At 40.8% G+C, this 20964-nt stretch overlaps 1 protein-coding gene across 3 annotated transcripts in view; it reads right to left on the bottom strand.

Annotated features, from left to right (window-relative positions):
* Positions 1 to 20964, bottom strand: part of pde2a (phosphodiesterase 2A) — a 133417-nt gene that overhangs the window by 44748 nt on the left and 67705 nt on the right. Inside the window, exon 1 of one of the 3 annotated variants that reach the window (XM_079166105.1) lies at positions 3864 to 3965. The exons of the other annotated variants lie outside the window; for them this stretch is intronic. Within the exon in view, the coding sequence (XP_079022231.1) occupies positions 3864 to 3878 (15 nt within the window). The 5' untranslated portion in view covers positions 3879 to 3965. Of the gene's footprint in view, positions 1 to 3863; positions 3966 to 20964 lie in introns of those variants that run through there. 3 annotated transcript variants of the gene reach the window in all.

Raw genomic sequence — 20964 nt, 5'->3', positions numbered from 1 at the left:
TTCAATTTGAGTAGAAAGCAGGAAACGCTTGACAAACTGTAAATCTGACATTTAAATGTGTTCTGCTGACTAAACGGAAAAAGCTAAATATATTGAAATGGAAATTAAATAAAGCAGTCTAACACATGCTCGCATGCATTTCAAACCTCGACACACACACACACACACACACACACACACACACACACACACACACACACACACACACACACACACACTCAGACACAAAATCCCTGGTGAGGTCCACTTAGCTGATTGGACAAGAAGTGATTGATGGGGAGTATAGTGATGGATGCCAGCTGCTTCACACGCAGACACACCCACGCATATACACACACACACACACACACACACACACACACACACACACACACACACACACACACACACACACACACACACACACACACACACACACACACAGATTGACGCAAAACCAGTGAAATAGTAATATCAACATTAATTATAGAATTGTATTATATTAATAATGTTGTATCTTGCCCAAAGCTGCCTTATCAGAGACTTGCAGAAGTCTACTTTGAAATTCAAAATAACTATATCTCCTGTGTATGTGTCTCTGTGTGTGTGTAGCAGTGACAATTTGTTAAATACAAGTATAAATCAGAGGAGGCACACTAAATTATTCCATGCACTGGCACAACTGAACAATGGCCTGCAGACATCAGCACAAGAGCACATTTTATAACATAGAACAACTGCACACACGTGATGAGTACATTTCCAAACGACATTTGACCTGGTAGATGCTGGAAAGTCGCATTTCTTTGTCCAAACTATTAGGCTGCTGAAATTGCATTTTCACATTTCGACAGAGGTGACAAAAGATGGCACCAGTTCTGCTGCTAGAAAACAAACATATCATCATCTATTTTTCAAAGCTGCTTTAGCGATAACAATTTAATACCGAGCACACCTGCAACGGGCACAGGTGTGTCGTATTTTTACCACATTTCATGTGTGTTTGTGTGTCCGCTGAGTGTGCACAATCAAATATAGAGATTATAGTCAGGCCATTAAGTCTCTGTCAAAAACATTCTCACACACACACTCAAGGTTGACCATTTGAACCCTTTTTATCATTACCGTGTTACCTAAGTGTGTTAATACTAGTTGGATGTTTTGTGTGTGTGTGTGTGTGTGTGTTTTACCCCAGTGTTTGAACTGCATATATTGTCTGCAGTCACAGTGAGGTTAATGTGTTTGAAGAGCGACTGCACAGTCGATTACACATTTGTGTCAAAGGTGTGTATTATGTGTGTTGGTGTGACTCTATCTACATGCTACTATGCTCATTACACACACACACACACACGCGCGTGAAAGAACACATACATAATTTGAAACAAAACAAAACAAAAGAGGAAATAAGTGAAAGAAAGCAATCTGTTGAATCTTTGTTTTAAGCCTCAACGTAAAAGTTTGCCGCAATGCAGTGCAAACACACACATGCAGTATGCACAGGGATGTGTTCATACTAGCAAGGCAGGATTGGACAGTGTGGCAACCGTCTCCTAACCCTATCTGAATCTTAACCTCGACTGTAATCAATTCAGCAATAATGGATTTATGTTAATAGTGTTGCAGAGAGCAGGGAGAGCAGAAAGATCGAAAGGCAAAGGAAAGGGACAGAGAAAGAGAAAGACGGGGAGAAGTTGGAAGAATAAGACAAAAGGGAAGAAGGAGGAGAGATCAGGAGGCATGAAATAAAAGACGGGTCTGAAAAGAGATGGGGATGAAGTGATTGATAGATGGCAGGCCATGGAAGAAAAAAGGAAGAAAAGAAGAATGATTGGGTGGGGGGGGAGTGTGTCGATGTATCTAAAAAGACGGATGAGGGAGGCAGAGGGACTGACAGAAATATGGGATTAGAATATATTGAATTGGGTGGAAAAGGTTAGAGGGACCAGGGATGATGTAATGAATGAAAGAAAGAGATCTCAAATTACACATGTATGTATATATAGAAAATAACAACATTGTCTGATGCGAGTCTGTTCTTTCTTACGTGACAATTCCTGTATTTTTACTATTTTTCACCTCTCTACCATGATAGCGAGCTAGACAGCTTTCTCAAGGTATTTGCTTGAGATAGCAGGAAGTCACATTATGAGCTTGGTGACATTTCAATTTGTTATTGAGGCCAAACGTTGCAGGTTGCGATACACTTGGCTGAAATCTGACTGAGACATTAATTACTGAAGGAGTAATGGCTGCAGGCAGAGAGACTGGCATGTGCACATATCATGTGAACCTTGTTAACCCTGCGACATCAACATTTTGTTGACAGAGAAAAGGATGTACAGTATAAGAAGAGCGCATGGAGCAGCCATTACTGTGTTGACATGAAAAATACTTACAGCTATAAAATAATGTACCTATTTTGCATTAAGTGAGAAAACGTCCACCTGTTTACCGCAGCAACTACCACATAATGTTTCTATGATCTATAAATAATAAAGTTAGATTACAATCATTTTAAAATTAAAGACAATCAACTTTCATGTTTGAGAAGTGAGTAGCCTACTATGTAGCTAACGTTAGCCAAGTAAGTTAATGTTGCATCTTCAATCAACAATAAACTAAAGACGAAACACTGTGATGATACACAAGTTTCATCTTGAGTCTTATCTCTCCAGCACTGAATCAATTACCTCACAGGAGTTCAGCGTAACATCATTATGCAAAACCGAGTTTGCTGATGTCGTGGTTTCCCAAAGCTGCCACTAGGTGTTAGGAAAGAGCTTCATTTTAACCGATGGTACCTTTCAGGCTACATTCACACCAAATCAGGCGTTGCGGCGATTACCGTAGAGTTGTGCGGCGGTGTGGGAGTGTCACTCAAATGGCCCACTTGCGTGAGAGCGCGCTGCTAGTATGTCTGGTCCTTCGAGGGATCGATTTTTTCAAACATTCTCTTTCAATAACTAATGCCAGGCCTATCATTTGTTTCAAACTGGTGCACGAGGCCAAAGTGAGTGACCACATGTGAAACATCCTGTTACACTCCATTGAGTTTTGGTCACTCGTGCTGACCTTCTTCCCGTGGGCGTCTTCCGGTCTTATCGCCGGTTATGTGAACGGCCACTGCAGTGTGATGTCAGGCTGTTCTGTTTAAACTTTTCCCTTTTTATTTTGACATCTCCTGGAGTCCCCACCGCCGCAGTTTAAACTGCATTCAACCGAATGGGAGAACTGGTGTTTTTGACGCCTGATTTGGTGTGAATGCGTCCCAAGTCACATTGCAGGAAACGCTGTCATAGTCAAGAATGTATTCGCTCTCGCGGTCGAGTGTAAAACTCAACACAGGCAATAATGACTTCATTTACATAAGTGTCCTCTCTACAGGGAGGTGTTTATAATTTATGTTATTAAATATAATAAGTAATTTGGTTGAAGAGCTAAGAGATGAAATGTATATGCATGTGTGTGTGTGTGTGTGTGTGTTGGGGCATCTTTCCTCCAGTCCAGCTGGTATGTGACAGTGATGCCATGGCAACAGAGGAAAGCCATCACAGCCAGAATGTCTGTCAGCAGACTTGTAGATGATTTTCCTTCTGTCCACCTCTTTTTTTCTTGATTCTCTCTAACTCTCTGTTCATCTGTCTATATCTGTCCGTGCGATAATCTATTAATCTGATATCTATTAATCTGCCCATCTGTTGATCTGTCTACCCTTCTGTCACTGAGTCGATCAAGCTTCCTGTTCATCAGCCTGTTTATTGATCCATCCTCCCTCTATCAATCTTCCAATTTATCCAATTTCCAGTGTATCTATCTATCTATCTATCTATTATATAAATGCCATTCAGTGTTGTGAGTGGGTGTCTGCGTTGGTCTCTTACCTTAAATAGGATCATCCAAGAACATCAAAAGGGAGAGACATAAATGGGAGATAGAGAGAAACAGAGACGTATTAAATATATATATTTATGTATAACACTATAATATATATCCATAAATTGCTAACATGCTAACATTGCTGTGAAAATCTTTCTTTTTTCTGACATTATGATCCGTCCTTGGTGTGGATCTCAGTTTCTTGTTTGGAGGTTTTATTGATTCATATTGGACACATATATTATTTGGGAGACATTTGTTATTTCAGAAACAAACATTATGCACAAGAATTTAGTAATTGAATGGATTTGCCTCGAGGGAAAAAAATAATTCATGCACACATTATTAGTTCAATAAAGCTCCATAAAATGTACTATGACAAGCTCTCAAGAGGAGAGACCAGGTTAAACAAATATTACACAAGCAACTTGATATGGTGTAAATGACGGTGCCCCCCCCCCCCCAAAAAAAAGCCTCGCTCTGGCTAAAGGTCAAAGGTGACAGAGCGGTACTGATGATGAGGTCATCATGTCATCACACACACTTCCACATTGGAAGGAACGCCACCCACTTCCTTTTAACCTCAAGGCACACATGCACGCCTGCACACACTATATAAACACACTGACACACATAAACAGGGTTTTATTAGGTGGTAATTATCATTTACAACGTGGGCACACAATTCTGAAAAACCACAGCTTTCTGTCATGTGCGTATCTGTGTGAGTGTATCGCCGTGTACTTAGATACGTGTGTTAGTGTGTTTATTCATACACACAACTATGTATTTGTGCCATTCTTTCTGTAAGTGTGTGTGTGTGTGTGTGTGTGCCTGCCTATCAGTTTGTGTGCATGTTTTTGAATGTTTCACTGCAGCCTCATCATCTAAAGCCTGTTGTACCTGTGTGTGCGCGTGTGTGTGTGTGTGTGTGCGTGTGTGTGTACTCCTCTACAGAAAACTCAATATGGCAGGGTCAGCTCTGCAGAAAATGGTCCATTGAGCAGCAATTGCATTCTGCTGCCAAGGACTCTCTGCTTGACTCTTGCCTTTTCTATGGAGCTTTACGTAAACCCGCTGAGCCCACACACAAACACAAACACACCCGCATGCACGCGCTCCCACACACACACACACACACAAACACACACAAGGCACACACAAACACAGACACACACTTGTAGAAGAGTGGATAAAGGGAGAGACTGAGAGCAAGAGTGGAGGAGGTGTGACTAATCTTCTCTTCCTCTGTTTGGAAAGAGTGGAGGAGATGAGCGAGGGCTGTAAAATCATTTTGACGGGCAGGATTAAGACACTCACACACACACCCTCTCACACACACACACACACACACACACACACACACACGTGCACAGGTATGCTTTCTTCCTTACACCCACACAAGATGACATCTCTTACATACGGAGCACCAAACTCCGATTTTGTCTCTCACATATATTCTAACACACTTATACACAGATATTCTCCAACGCAAACAAAATACTTTACACCTGGTTTTAACGTGCCTCTCCTCTGCAAACTGCGAAGAGATCGGATGCTGCGTGATTATATTTACATCTGCCTTGGCAATCAGATTTTTAAAGACTCCGTCTCATTCAATTTTCATGTTTTCAAATTTAGTCTGGCGCAGGACCAGAATAATGTTCTTCTTGTAAATGCGGGTAAGTGGAAAACTCAGTTGAACCAGTTGAAGGGAATACATTTGAAGACTGAATCAAACTGAGCAGAACAGTCACAATACGGGACCTTTTTGAATTCAAAATGCTGACGCTGCAAACTGGTCTGAATGGGTGAATTTAAATAAATGTTTGTTAAAGTCAGATTGTGATGAGTTCACTGATGTTAAGACTCAAATATGTTTGAAAGGAAATGACACAAATGTTTACAATAATTAAGTCCTATGACACATTCCTTGAAAGCAGAACTCTCAACTTCCACTTAATTTATTTACATTTTGAAAACTTCACTGCTCTGAAAAATTATGATTTCACTGAGTGAAATATTCAAACCCGACACACAATGTTTTATATGGCTGCCATAGGCCATATGTCACAGTTGTCACAGTAGGGTAACCATTAACGATAGCTTCGTTCTATTCAAGTGTCCCCGCGAAGCTTTGTTTATACCTTCGCATGGAACTGTAGAACGAGCCTCCACAGATGGTGCACAAGCTACAGTACGAGCATGCACAAAGACGTTTATGTGCAATGCACTTTGTTTGTTGCAGTATTCTCCGGAACACCAGAGGGCGGACAAACAAAAAGTACTGCGAAAAAGCAAGAAGACAACGAGTGTTACCAGCAAAATGCCATAAACCAACATCCACAATGCGGAGAAAGGATTGTAATTCACTTTAAACTCATATTTAATATTTATGGACTACTCTATTGCCTTTATACAATCCCTGTAAATCAATAAATCAAGTAATAAATCCATTATAATGAAACAAAGGTTGAATTCTAGCTGACTCAACGGGCATCTTCCCTCAAAGTCCCCAAGTGCAGACGGCTGCCCAAGTTTCCAATTCATCGCATCTGACACAAGAAAAACCTAAGTGCTAAATGTATAAAACATGAAATTGCATGAGTCTTCAACATGCATCTTGTAGAAACAATAATTTCCCGGCCAGTCTGGTGAGTGTGACAGTGAGCCAGCATGCACAGTAGCAACGCTTTGAAACCCAAGCAGCAAAATGGAATACAGCCATAATATTAAGATGCCTTTAGTGGAAAAGACCTGTTACATCAAAAACAAATTATTTTAGATCTCTTCTATGTTATGTGATACTGACTTTCCAAAAATGTCAGCGTGAAAACTTTATGAAAATGGAAAATAGAGTTCTTTGGGTTTCAACGTTTGGCAACGCAGCATGAGTTTATGAAGTTGGACCGACTGCTGGAATCCAACAGATTTTAGGAGGTTAAACTGACAGAAGACACAAGTATACTCACACACACACACACACACACACACACACACACACACGCAGGCATCCTGTCCATCGCTCAGTGCCACAGAAAGATGGCTGTTGCCAGGATGAAGAGGCTGTGTGTCTGTTTCCTGTCGGATCAGTCAAAGGAAGAGACTTTACACTTTCTGGTCAAGCTGTCACTTACCAGTCATTGCATCCTTTGATGTTCCTCCTGTGTGTCTGTGTGTGTCTGTACGTGTGTTTGTCAGTGTTTCTATGCAGGCACTAGTGTGTGTTTAAGCACATTTGATGCAGTCCTGCCCCTCATTCTACCTCACATTAGTGAAATGCCAAATACATCATTTACATTTATACTATGTTCCCTGGCAATATGTAACTTAATTCTGCTTTGTCAACATGTTTGTAACTGATTTAGCAGTACACTGAATTGATTGAAAAATAAGTAATGGAATTAAATGAATGCATGGAAAAACTGGTGAATATTTCCATCTAGTTTCACAGATAAAATAAATCCACCTTCAGCGCACAAAATATTTCAGACCGCTCTCAGATAGAATTTCTGTGAGGCCTCGACGCTAAGCTCCCCCATATAAATTACGGTGATTATTTTGGAGCTTACACTTGGAATCTAGCCCGACCTGACCCGAGAGAGATGAAGGAAAAGGAAAGAGAGGACGGAGGGATGAGAGAAGAGGAATAAAAGATGTCTGGTATTCTCATTTGTGAAAATGATACAAGAACATTTCAGTAAGAAATCGAAAATACTTGCAGATATCCAAACAAGGGCTTCACAGACTCTTAACGCACTCGTACAAACATACTAATACTTGTGTTGCTTCAAAATTCTCCGGTTCCTCTTTTGGTAAAAGAATCAGTACATTTTTCCACCAGGGTATACATATTTGTCTTGTAGATTGTGGCATCATACACTTTTCTCCCCATCTGTTGCTGTTAACCTGTGAAGCACTAAGACGGTTACAGCACACACTCATGGGCTGCGTTTAGCTACTTCTTTACCAGCTGGAACAGTGACGCCGGTATTGTTTTCACCTTGTGAGTCTGTGCATGAGTCAGCCAGGTGTTTATATTTCTGTCTGCGGACCTGATTTTGTCACACCGATAACGTTGCAACCGTGCGAAATGCAGTCGCAAAACTTTACAGATTTGGGGTTGAGATTAAAATGAAGGTAGAGTCCAAAGATGGGCATGGTCTGAGTGAGGGGACATTGGTTGGTGTGACCCCCATCTCAAGATGGTCTCTACTTGTTTCACAACTGACTTTAACGTTCGACGAGGAGAGCAAAATATTTCACAGTGAAGTTAAAAAGCTCAACGCAGTTCTCAAGGTTCAAGCAGGTATCAAGCAGCAACAAAATAAATAATTTCTTCCCTTCAGAGTTTGACATGAATAAATGTGTTTTGATCTACAGCTTTTGAGATTATTGTTGGAAATGTGTTTTCTATTGGGTTTAAGGTCAGTCTTTCAGGGGGAGGATGTGCACGATGGGGCTTTTAGATGAAAGCAAAGACAAGCTCCAGCTTCCATCTTATCTCAAAATTAACAAGCACTCTCTTTCTTTGTAAAAAAAAAGAAGCTTTAATATATGTAACTGTTAGTGGGGGAGTTTGGCATGCAGGCTCAAGGGAATGTACATTTATGGTAATCACAATAAATGAGTTCAATTCAATTATATTCAAATGAGCTTTACTTGCATGAAAATGTGGCCAGTGTCTCAGCCTTGTGTAACCTAAGGTACACTTGTGATCGTTAAAACATTTCTCAGGAAAATATTATTTCGGCTTCCCAGCGCACCCCAGGTGCTTTGTGTTTAAGTGTCTCTGGCGCTTTGATGGTTTAAGCGCCTCATTTGACAAGATTTCATTACATTCAAGACACAATGCTTCCGGCTCAAAATCACTGCCTGCCATTATGAATCAAAATAGAATGTATTCGGGGTCATGCTTCCTCACCACACGCTTTAACTGGTGCAGGGCTGCCTCCCATGTCACTATTTTGATTAAAAAAACCAATCCATGTTTTGTCACTTCATTACCTGGACATTGAAATGATGCATCTTATTTACATATTTTTTTATTCATGTGAATTAACACTTAGATATGAAAAATAACTATAGCTTTATATATTAAGACGTTTTTATTTTTAACCATTTGGCAGTACTTCTGCGGCCCTATAAATTAAAGCTAAAATTATACAGAAAATATATTCTAATAAAGCATCGCCTTCATGTTAGATTACTTTGAAACCTGAACGGCGAATTTCTACTGTTTGCTCGCAATCATCTTGACAAAGAAATCTAATGATTGTAGCCATGCTTGACTCCAGAGCAGTGAAACACGTCCTTATTAGTAGTAGTAGTAGTAGAAGTATAACCTGCTGTGCCGTGTTTTGGCATCTGACAAAACTTCAGACTTTTGAATCTTTTACGCAGACTGATCTGCCTGAGTTGTATTTTATTGTCTTACCGATACGTAAAACAACGCTCCTCTTTGCATTTTTCAATGCAGGGTTTTTGGTCCGAATGCTCTGTTAGAGTTAGAGAATATTTGTTTATATTTTTTGTCTGAGGTGAAAAGGCAGTTTCTGTTTTTCACCAGTTGTTTGAATATGTTGTGCTCTATTTCTTGCTGTTTCTGTAGAAACACTGTATGATGGGATGAGTCAGACTCAGTTTGAGACAAGGGACTCTAGAATTATGGAGCTGTCTTTGTATTGGGACAGGAGGGGGTCTTCCTAAATCTGCTCTGTAGGCTGTTTTGGGATTTTCCTCCAAACTCTAAAAGAGAGTTTTGGGTGAGTTTCAGGCAGAATCTAAGGGATTAGTGGGAAGACGGGATCAAAATGTTTCAACCAGAATCTGGGGTTGAATTTGTGTAGAAAATCTCCACAACTGGTTAAAACCTGCAGTGAAACCAGAGCTCAGTATAGCGTTCGCTGCTCTGATCCGAGGGTTAGCGTGACTCAGAGGTCAGTGTAGTTCACTCCACTCATAGAGGAGCTGCTACTAATCCTTTACACCCACATAACCCCCACTCGCTTTCAGATCTCTGTGCGAGGGTGGCAGCGCCACGGAAGGTAAAATTAGGATCTGCGGAGCAAACGCAGGAACAATCATTTACATAACTGTATGTATCAGAACGCTCCACTGAAAGGAAGAAAAGAGCGTGCTGATTGGTTCCTCCCTGTGCCCTGATTTCTCTTTGTTTGACTGGCATTCTCACACACACACACACCTTACACCTTATTATGCTAAGTATAATCTGCCATAATGGCATCCATTATCCATTATTCCACTACTCAGTCCATACATTTCTCCTATCTTGTGCTCTCCAATCAATTCTGTTCCCAAGGTGACGGCAATTTTACATCCCTATTGGCCGTTTCTACAGTTACCGGCAGATGACTAACTGTGATATGAGATTTTTCTATCACAACTCCCCCCATTCCCTCCTTGCTTGCATGACGGTATCATTATTTTTTTGAAGGGAAATAAGGGAGTCTTTTTTTTTTATTCAGACATTTTAGTTTGGTATTAGCACACCGTTTAGCCGACGCTATTCCAGTGAGTGCTAACAGCACAACAGCAGTTTGAATTGCCTGTAAAAACAGTACACAGGCAGATGGGAGTGAGTTATAATATCAGGCAGATCAGACACACAGTAGTAGACTGAACAGCAGGTTGGGAAGAGAGGACTCTGAGGTGGTAAACAGAGAGACAAGTAAATACTGTGATCATCACTGTGATTATTTATCAGCTCACAGTAAACTGCAGCATATCACATTTTTTACTTTGACTGTTGCTTATCTAATCATGAATATTTAACGTTACAAAGAAATGGTTTCTATTTGAAGTCAAGTTTTCAGGAGCTTTAAAGTTGACACGAGCCTCAGGTTTTAATGTCAAACAAAATCATACTTTAAGCTATAACACGAGAGAGTTATTATGCAAGGGAACATTTTCAGTTCCAATTCTAAATAACAGTGCGCGAGTAGAGTATGTTCAACAGGTGGATTTCCTCTGCTTTATGAGTTAGAAGTGAATTGGCTGAATGTTATTATTGGATTAAGCAGAAGCAGAACATCTACCGTATCGTTTTTGGATGTCACATTCCTTCGTCATCTCCTTGTCTGATTGATAACCAAATAAATCTCATCTGTGCGTATGAGAGAGAGAGAGAGAGTGTGTGTGTGCACGTACTCTATCTAAACTATGTGCATGTTTTCACAGTGGATCTTGTGTGTTGTCCATGAACGTCTCTCGGCAAACCACAAACAACGCCCGATGCTCTGCTCTTCCCTCGCTGCTCCTCCCCTCCTTCATCCCTCATTTGCGCTCTTGTGCGCCCACTCACACTGATGGACGCAGAAAAACACACAGATGAAGTGAAATGAGAAATGGTGAGAGGATGGGATGAGGAGAATAATAGCTCCTGTTGCAGTTTGCACACACACTGTTTCTGTAGAAAAAATACAAAGTAGCGTACCACCATGGACTGCTAATTCAAATGATCTTGTCATATCAGCCATGGACACTCGGCTTGTTTATCCCCGACATTCCCTGTGGCAATGACACATCTTTGACTTTCTAAAAAAAAACTCACTCTCACTCTCAAACACATATATATATATATATATATATATATATATATATATATATATATATATGTATTCAACACTACCTGAGGCCTCCCTCCAGCAAAGTACACAGCTTATTCAGTCCTGACCTTCCTCTCTATCGCTCTACTATATTTTTCAGTAGTTTTAAGTGTCTGCAGGTAAAAGCATGTGTAGCGAAAGAAAGACAATAGAAACAGAGAGATAAGAAAAAAGAGAGAGAGAGAGAGAGAGAGAGAGAGAGAGAGAGAGAGAGAGAGTTGCGTTTTCCTCCTTGTAGCAGAGTTGCTTTGCCCAGTTTAGGTGGGTGAGTTTGTGTCTACTGCTGGCGTATTTTCACGCCTACATGCCCTTTGTTTGAAGACGATTGTGCTGATCTCGTCCCCACAATTTACTGCGAGCTGCAGTTTTACTTTCACTTTGATCAGTGTCAGCATGTATCATTACGGAACAGTGAACAATGTACCCTGAGGTTAGAGGACTATTAAGAATCTGACAAAATAATTGCATTGTAATTTCCCTAAAACTGATGCCCACATTTTGCCGAGCAGCTTTCTAGTGGTCACACAGAGGTTTATCTTCCTTCAGTTTTGCCACTAACTTTATTTAATCATTTTTCAGAAAGATGGAAAAAGTTGGAATGAGGCTGGGGTCAAATCTGCAATGAAGTTTGAAGTTGTCTGATGTAAACAGAACCGACACACAATTAATATCTATGGTTGCGGTTTCCATAAGTTCTTTCTTTGCCGTTACAGTCCTGATTTTACTCGGGATACAATAACATGATTGTTATATAGTCCTTAAACCTCGACAGCCATGCAATCAGCTCTGTGAGGCTGTAGGCACATAGGTGCTTTGAGCTAAAAGCTATCGTCAGCCTGCTCACAATGACAATGCTAACATGCTCATGTTACGCAGGTATATTGTTAACCATGTTCATAATTTCAGCCTAGCGTGTAAGCATGCTAACATTTGCTAATTTGCACCTGCCAATGGAATATTGGGAGCATGGCCAAAACAAACAGACCAGATTTGATAAGAAACATGTTGGACCTTCAATCTTTGCCTCAGATTAAAAAGGAAATGTCCTCAAATGTATCATCAAAGCAATCGAAATTTGAAGTCTCTACTCATAATACTACTCACTTATAATAATCTACATCAAAATTTCAAATTGACAGCTTGTCTTAAGAAGTTTAGAAGAATCTAAGCTTTCTCAACATTTTAGGCTCATTTAACAGCGTTTTAGGAGTGCACGGCCCCCCAAAAGCAGTTAAATGAACCTCAGCGAAATCTCATCATCTGTCTTTTTTGCTTCCTCCCAAAACAGCTGCATCTCACCACGATCTCCCAGTGAGTGGCTTGGTGTGTGTGTGTGTGTGTGTGTGTGTATGTTCGTGGGGGGGGGGGGGAGTGAGAAGCAGAGAGCTAAAAGAAAAACAGAAGAGTGAAATAGAAGAAGAGATAGAGTGAAAGGGGAGAAAGATTGGCAGGTAGAAAAGGGTCAATAACGCCAGCAGAGACAATGGAGGAGATCAAACGGCTCAGCTCCGTCTGAAAAGCATAAAAGATTTAATTTCCTGATCAAACACGCATGGAGAAATTTAGTGGCTGAGGGCGAAGGCGCCATGCCACTAATATTGTTTTATCAGCCTCAATAACCAAAACAAACACACATCATCCCACCAGAGCCTCCGTGTGCTACTCATCTACACACACCCAAGAGTATAAATGACGTTAATACGCACTTCTCTCTCTCTCCCCCTTTCTCACACACACGCACACACACACACACACACACACACAGACGCACACACACACACAGACGCACAAAGGCATCGACGCTCTGCATCGCTTACCCCTCTTTTCTAGTGCTAACTGACAATTTGGCTCTGTCATTTCCATGGTAACGCAGAAGAGGATTGCCTGTGGAGGCATGTCGACATGTCTAAATATATACTGACTTTCACACACACACACACACACACACACACACACGCACATATATGTTGCTCACAGAGGACTACTAATACGTGTAGAGTTTCTCCTTTCAGACAAAGAAGAAGACGACGAAGGATGTCAGAAATCATCCTTTTTGACTTTCTCTGAATATCTGTATTCTATGAATGCTTCAAACAGTGTTTGTGTTGGTGTGTTTGTGATGGTGTGTTTGTGTGTGTGTGTGTGTGTCTTTGGGAGCAGGCAGTATCAGTGGTGTTTCATTAGGAAAGGTCATTTTCTGGTTTGTCATTCGGACAGAACAAAATTATTCGAAAGGTTCAGTGTTTCTTTGAGTGTGTCGTGTAAACCTTGTCTACCTGCAGAACCAGTGAATGGACAAAGGCACGTGCTATAATGTCTTAATATATATATGTATATATATATATATATATATATATATATATATATATATATATATATATATATATATATATATATTTCATGTGCAGCTGACATTTTGAATGCTTAAGTGTAACATTAGTTATTAAAATCTGAGATGTGTTCCCACCGCTTCTACAAACCACTGGCCAGCTTCAAACACAGCACTGCGATTTATTTCCATTCTCCTAATTAAATAAAATAGAGTCAGACGCAGAGGGAAATTGACATGTGACAGCGACATGCAAACAATACCAATTCAACACCACCTCGTCCTCTTCTGTCCTTTGTAAGAAACCTCCCGACCTTCTTCTCTCCATCCGTCTTTGACTTTAATTTAACAGTCAATCTAACCCCTGAGGGGATGACACAACCTCTCCTCCTCATCCCCTCCGACCTTCATTGAATACCAAGTGAGAAAGTCAGAAATGAATAATTTACAAAGCATTGCTTGCGACATTTAATGTTTTTTTTAAAATGTTTTTAATTCGTTTATTCAACTGTATCCTGTGAGTAAAATGTAGTAAAGAAAAAGTCAGCATAAGATGTGCAGTAATAGTGTGTCAAACTGTGTGAGAGACAAGAAGTTATACGCTCATTGTCACAGAATAATGATTGCCTGAAAGGCAATTTCAATTTCTACTTTCACTTCAGCCTCTGCATAAATCGCGCATTAAATGATCTTTCTTTGCAGCCTGAGAGAGACCGTCTCCTGGTTACGCACATCGGACAGATAATTGGAAAAGTTAAGATTTTACATTTGGGCAGTTTTAATCCCTCAAGAATTACTCTTAATTGTCTGGGTACTGAGTGGGAGATTTGTACACCAATTAGAGGGGATACATCACAAAGCATTTAGTCTGAATTTGACAGTGTAATAAAGAGAGGTGTGTACAAAAAGTGTGATATCGCTGGAGATACGAGAATGTAAAAATAGCAATATAGCAAAACAGTTAATTAGTTACGTACACAAGAAAATGCTTGTGCTGAGGTTGAATGGCACAATTTCTTGCTGCAATTCAACCACATCAATTGTTTTTGAGTTTCTATTATGAAGGTATCACCATTGGAAAGTAGGAACAATTTAAAACAAACTGACACAGTGTCGTTAGTCATGTTCTCACTTGTGCATGTATTGGTGTGTGTGTGTGTGACAGGCTGCAGCTGTGGCGTCTGTTAGCGCTCCCTGTGATTAAATCATAAATAATTAAAGCTTTGAAAGAGACGGAGAACCGGGGGGGGGACAGGCGTGAGTATAATTACATTCTCTGGGGGTGTTCATTTGATTGTTTAAACAAGCCCTAAGCTAATATATTTGTGAGTTCAGATGGTTAGTTAGGCTAAGGTACATTCCATGTCACTCTTTCTTTCTGTCCAAAGTAAATCAAAGTCTGGTAAATGCTTCAGGCAGAGAGAAAGGTGATTGAGTGTGTGGAACTGAAAACAAGTAATGAACAAAGTGGAATGAACTTGCCAAATCCAATGCTTTTGTTTGGTTTCGAGTTACTCTTGAGGCTGTTTTTGTTTCTGCAGCGGCTTTCAGTTTGCAGGTACGTGGGCTTCATGAAAACAGAGAAACATTAACAGTAGGTGTATGGATAGCACGTCGGCTCTCTCTTGTAGCTAGCTGTGCCTTCAAACCACAGTGGAGGTATAGGCATAACACACAGTTGTGTAACAGCGACCCCCTTCATGTGTCTCTTTCCGCTCACCTCCCACATCACCACTTCATCTGAGTAACACGCGGCACAGCTCTGGATGTTGCTGTCTTATGTTCAACATTTTATCCGGTATATAAACTCTGAAACATCAGCAGTGTTTCTCGTCCTTGTCTTCTTTCTACGGAGTTTCCAGATGTGATACTTCTCTCCTATCTCCCCCGCGTGAACCATCTGCTTTTTATTGTCTTCACTGTCGCGTCTCTCGCTTCACATACACAAGCCACATTCTTTCTTTGCACCTTCCTCTCGTTTCCATTACTCCGCTGACTGTGCAGAAAGACAAGGTGTGTGTGCCAATTTACATCACTCCGCTCTTTACTTTTCACTTTCCCCAACTATGAGCCTTCACTCTGCATACCTCCCCCCTTCCACACCTTACTCTTGTGTTCTCCATTTGCTCTCTCTCTCATCCCTCTCTCCTCGTCCTCTCCTTGTTCTGTCCTTCCCCGTGTCTTCATCTCTCCCCTTGTCACAGTCAGTGCTTTGGTTCTCAGTAATTACTGTCATTAGCTCTGAGGTGTGCATTTATTGCAGCAGGGAAATCCACTTCAGCTACTTAAATGCCTGTGTGTGTCTGTGTGAATATACAGTGCCCCTGTAGTATATATATATATATATATATATATATATATATATATATATATATATATATATATATATATATATATATATATATATATATATATATCATTACTAATTCAAAATAGTGTGCTGTACATCCCTGCTTTAATTCATAAGCTGCACACTTCCCTAACGTCAGACCAGAATTTCAATATTGAGATGAATATCATGAATTTCATCATCCCTTTTTAATCTGTGCTTGGCAATTATGGTATGGTTAAAGTAAGGCAAATATCATGGTTATGGCTATTCAATTTTAGTAAAGTCATTATTAGAGTCTGATTATCATTATTATTATTAATATGAATGGGGTTTTGTTGGGGTTGAACTGATCTTCCCGATAGAGTTGCTCACAAGTGTCAAAAGAAAAACGTCTCTGAACTGAGAAACAGAATGTTAATGAATCCAAACAATATTATCATGTTTTCATCAAGCAAGCAAAAGAAAAACAAAAGGAGCAAACAAAAGTAACTGGTGGAGTAAAGGAAGCGAAAAATCATTTCAGAGACGGTGGTGACGCATGGAACAAAAGACTTGAGCTTGTCTTTGAGAGCGCTGAACAAAGAGCGCACAAACAGAAAGACAGATTCTCAGATCGTCAAATTAGTTTACTGAGCCACCAGTTGTGTCTGTTGTAGGGAGCTCCCCCCTCATCCATGCACCAACACACACACACACACACACACACACACACTAACGCACACTAAAACAAAAGCGACATGACTTATCTGTCAGGTTGGGAGTGAATGGACCCAAAAGGGACTCGGGTTATCGTCCACAAACCCAGACAGAGAAATATATCACTAAGTGCTTCGTCTCCCTGCTGATGATGGAGACGGGAGATACAGGAAAAAGTAATCGAGGCCCAGTAGCTCTGATATGAGCAGTCACTAGGGAACCGAGCCGGAGGTGAAACTTTGGCGGTTTCAATCTTACAGACAGACATTACAAGCTGCTCCCTGAGGTGGGCCATTTTATGGTTCCCTTGGTTTGTAAGATACGGAAAAAGGGAAAATGAGAGAGAACGAGGGGAGACAGGGCAAGCGAAAAGCTGATATTCAAGTTCTGGAGAAAACCAGAGCTTAAAAGAATCCTAATGATGGGTTTTATTCATGCTTTGGTCCATTAACTATAAATCCCCAATACTTAAGATTACTGCCAAGCATACGATAACATTGTTTTTTGTTTCTTTTTACCTTCCAGGCAGCAATTGGTTTCCTTTTATTTCATCACTTTTAACTATCGAAGGAAATCTTTGGAGAGCAATATGTTGGGCAAAATATATATTCACGTGACACTGACTTTTGAGTGTAAAACACTCAACCCCCCTGCAAGCTTGAAAGGTGATGTAAAATATTTGCAGTGTGTTTCTTCATGGGAGTCTGTTTGAATTCATGTTGTTTAAAATCATGTGGAGGACATACCCTTCCAGTCCATCCTCTGCTCCTCCATCACGGTCTAGTACACTGCAGCCACAGCCAAGGACAAGGGCAGACTGCAGCGCATCATTCGCTCTGCCGAGAGTGTGATTGGCTGCAATCTGCCGTCCCTCCAGGACTTGTTCGCTTCCAGGACCCTGAAGCGAGCAAGAAGGATTGTAGCCAACCCCTCTCACCCTGAACTTAAACTGTTCGAGCCCCTTCCATCTGGCAGGAGGCAGCGCTCCATCAGGGCAGAGACCTCACGCCACATGAACAGTTTCTTCCCGTCTTCAGTTGGGCTCATTAACAAAGCCCGATACCCCCACTGACTCTGACACTTACATCCCAGGACAATTTCTCCTTAAACACCCTTGCACTCCTTTCCCTATTAATATACACTTGACACTATACTTGTTTTAATATACTCTTATTTGTTTGTTTATTTACCATATTTCTATATGTTATTGTAAATTTCAATATGTTTCTATTTTTAAATCATGTATTGTACTTTGGACAACTGAATTTGTCAGTGTGACAGGCTGTGTAAATTAGTTTTGGCTGTTGTTGTTGTTGCTGTTGGTGTCAGAAGTCAGCTCCTTGACTGAAATGTATGAATTAATGTAATTCAGCTATATATGTGCATTGCATTTGCATTGCAGCTATTGGGCAATTGTGTATAGCCTGCTTGTAGGAAAAGCTGGTAAACATTTATGTACAAATTTATAGATAAGAGAATGTATTTAATGTAATATGTGTTATGTAACAATAACAATAATACTTTTAGATGTCAAAGTGCCAATAAACAACCAAGAGAAAGAGTTAAAAAAATTCTTATTTCCATGACTGCATGATCGTAACGAAGCCAAAGTAACTAATAATTAAATGTTCACTGTGATTGATTACATATCTGAAGCAAGTTTCACTGTAAGTTGATGTTCATGCCAGCATGAAACCAGTGGCTGCCTGGAGGGAACTAAATCAATCTTGTATGCTTTAGAAAAAGTTTATCCATCTGCTCTGCACTTAATGTGAAAAACCACCTGATGTTCCTTTACAGAATAATGACTTCATACATTCATATACACTAAACGATAAGTAGAACAAATATTTTAGGGATTTAACAGGGAGGCTTAGTTTCTCATCCGCTTCCTTTTATCTGCACATTTGTATGAATTGGTATACATTTACAAATATAAATCAGTAAAGTATAAAAACTCATTTGTTTGATCATTGAGAGGATTTGTCTTTGGTATCCATTTAAAGTTACAGTACATCCACTTGGCTACAGCTCATTACCTTAATGTCAATATCTCTGTTACATGATGTTCTTCTAAAATATTTTAAGTGGCAGTTCCTGTGCTTTTGAAAAGTACAAGGCATATTCAAGAAGAAACCATCCTCTGTACAAAACTCCTTGCATTACTTCTGTTGTTGCCTCTTTTCCTTTGCATCCTCTCTCTCTCCTTTCCTGTCCTCTTCATCCCTTTTTCCTCACACCCGCTGCCACCTTTCCCTCCCTCTCCTCTTCCTCGCTCTCTTTGCTGGACCTCCCTCGCCAGACTGGCAAAGATCACCTCTACTAAATACCTTGTTAGCTCTGCCAACACACACACACACACACACACACAGATAGATGGATACATGCAAAATGTAAAAACACATTGTTACACCCTGCAGTGCTCCAGGCAGGAACGCTGATGATTTATTAATGCTTCACTCGAGTGTTTAGTCATATGTGAATACATGTTTGTGTTTGCATGTTCTAGGCTCTCTGCATGTGTGTGTGTGTGTGCTTGTGATTGCCTGTTTGAGTTTGTGTATTTGTCCACTGATGAAAAATGTGTTAGTGTGTCTTTTTTATAACCGCTGTGTATCGGGAATACCTTCACACCCTGGGCCCGACAGATGCTGTGGCAGCTAATGTTGCACTGCGCCTCTCGCTCTCTCTTGGCCTTCAGCCCACTTATAGACAAACACAACCACAATATACTGCTCAATCACACACATACACACACACACACACACACACACACACACACACACACACACACACACACACACACACACACACACACGCCTCATTTGTACCACATAATTTATACCACCATAGCCAGAGGGATAGACTGGGGATTGAGGAGGCAGGGAAGGGAAAGAAGGGGATGTAAGAAAATGAAGTGAGGTTATTAAAAACAGATGTATTTGCTGATATAAATTTGGCACTGATGTTCCACATTATTGATCTGCCCTCCTGTGTCCCTCCTTCCTTCGCCCCCTCCTCTCCTCCTTCCCGCTTTCTCTCTCCGTTCCACGCTGTCTGCCTGAGTTCTGGTGTCAGATCCCTCATCCATATTCAGTGCTGAGGCCATCTGTGTGCCTCCAATATGCATGGACCAGCCTGCCTGGAGTCTCACTGCCAAGCTCACAGCCAGCCAGTGTTCGAAGAGAATGCTAGTGTCATTTTGAGTTTAAGTACAGCCCATTTACTTCTGTCTATGCATTTTGCAACGCATGTCACATTTAATTATTCCTGTATTGTTGCTTTGGCCAAACCCAGCTTGAAATGACTGGAGCTCCCCCCCTCCAGGCTGACGGAGATGCCCTGAAACACGATGTGACTAAATCTGCAAAGTGACATGTGATTTCTTAACGGACACTCTTGTCAGGTGGTTGTGTCGTGTCACAGAGGACTCCAGCGATTGGTGTAAAGTTTTGTCCACATCCTATATTTACTGACATCACCCTGCAGCATCTTTCATTACGTCAAATAAATATTCTTTGGTCCAGTGAGAGGTTGCTAAAAGAATACAACTCAGACATGATAAAATAACAAACAACAGCAACAGAGCGGGGGTGATGCAGGCTTTTAGTTAACATGGATGCATCTGCTTGGGAGAAGCCTTTGGAAGCTGATTCTGACAAGAAATAATAGAGAAGAATGGCTCCTTGTGAAGGAAAACAAGCCCTGATATCTCTTCTTCTGCTGACTCCAGCACATCTAAATGAGAGATCTGGAGAGATCAGCCGTGGTAGAGAACCACTACAATAGCCTGCCTTCACGCTCTTACATGGCATCAGACAATAAAGGCACATGCACACGCTTAAACACACACACACACACACACACACACACACACACACACACACACACACACACACACACACACACACACGCACGCACGCACAATACAGTTACGGAACAGATGCCTGAGTGCAGGACCTCGTGGGAATATGTGTGCTATTTTTCTAAAAATCTGGGAAGAAAAGGAACATTTCTTTCCCGCCTCTATCCTTGTCTTGTTCTCCAACTGTCTCTTCAATGCAGTTACCATATCAGTGCATTTCCATTTCCCCCCCCCGGAAAAAACCCTCTTCTTCTGC

The sequence above is a fragment of the Pholis gunnellus genome, assembly GCF_910591455.1.
Source record: "Pholis gunnellus genome assembly, chromosome: 9".
Lineage (NCBI taxonomy): Eukaryota > Metazoa > Chordata > Actinopteri > Perciformes > Pholidae > Pholis > Pholis gunnellus.
The sequence above is the reverse complement of the archived record's forward strand: the minus strand, read 5'-3'. Positions and strand labels throughout refer to the sequence as shown.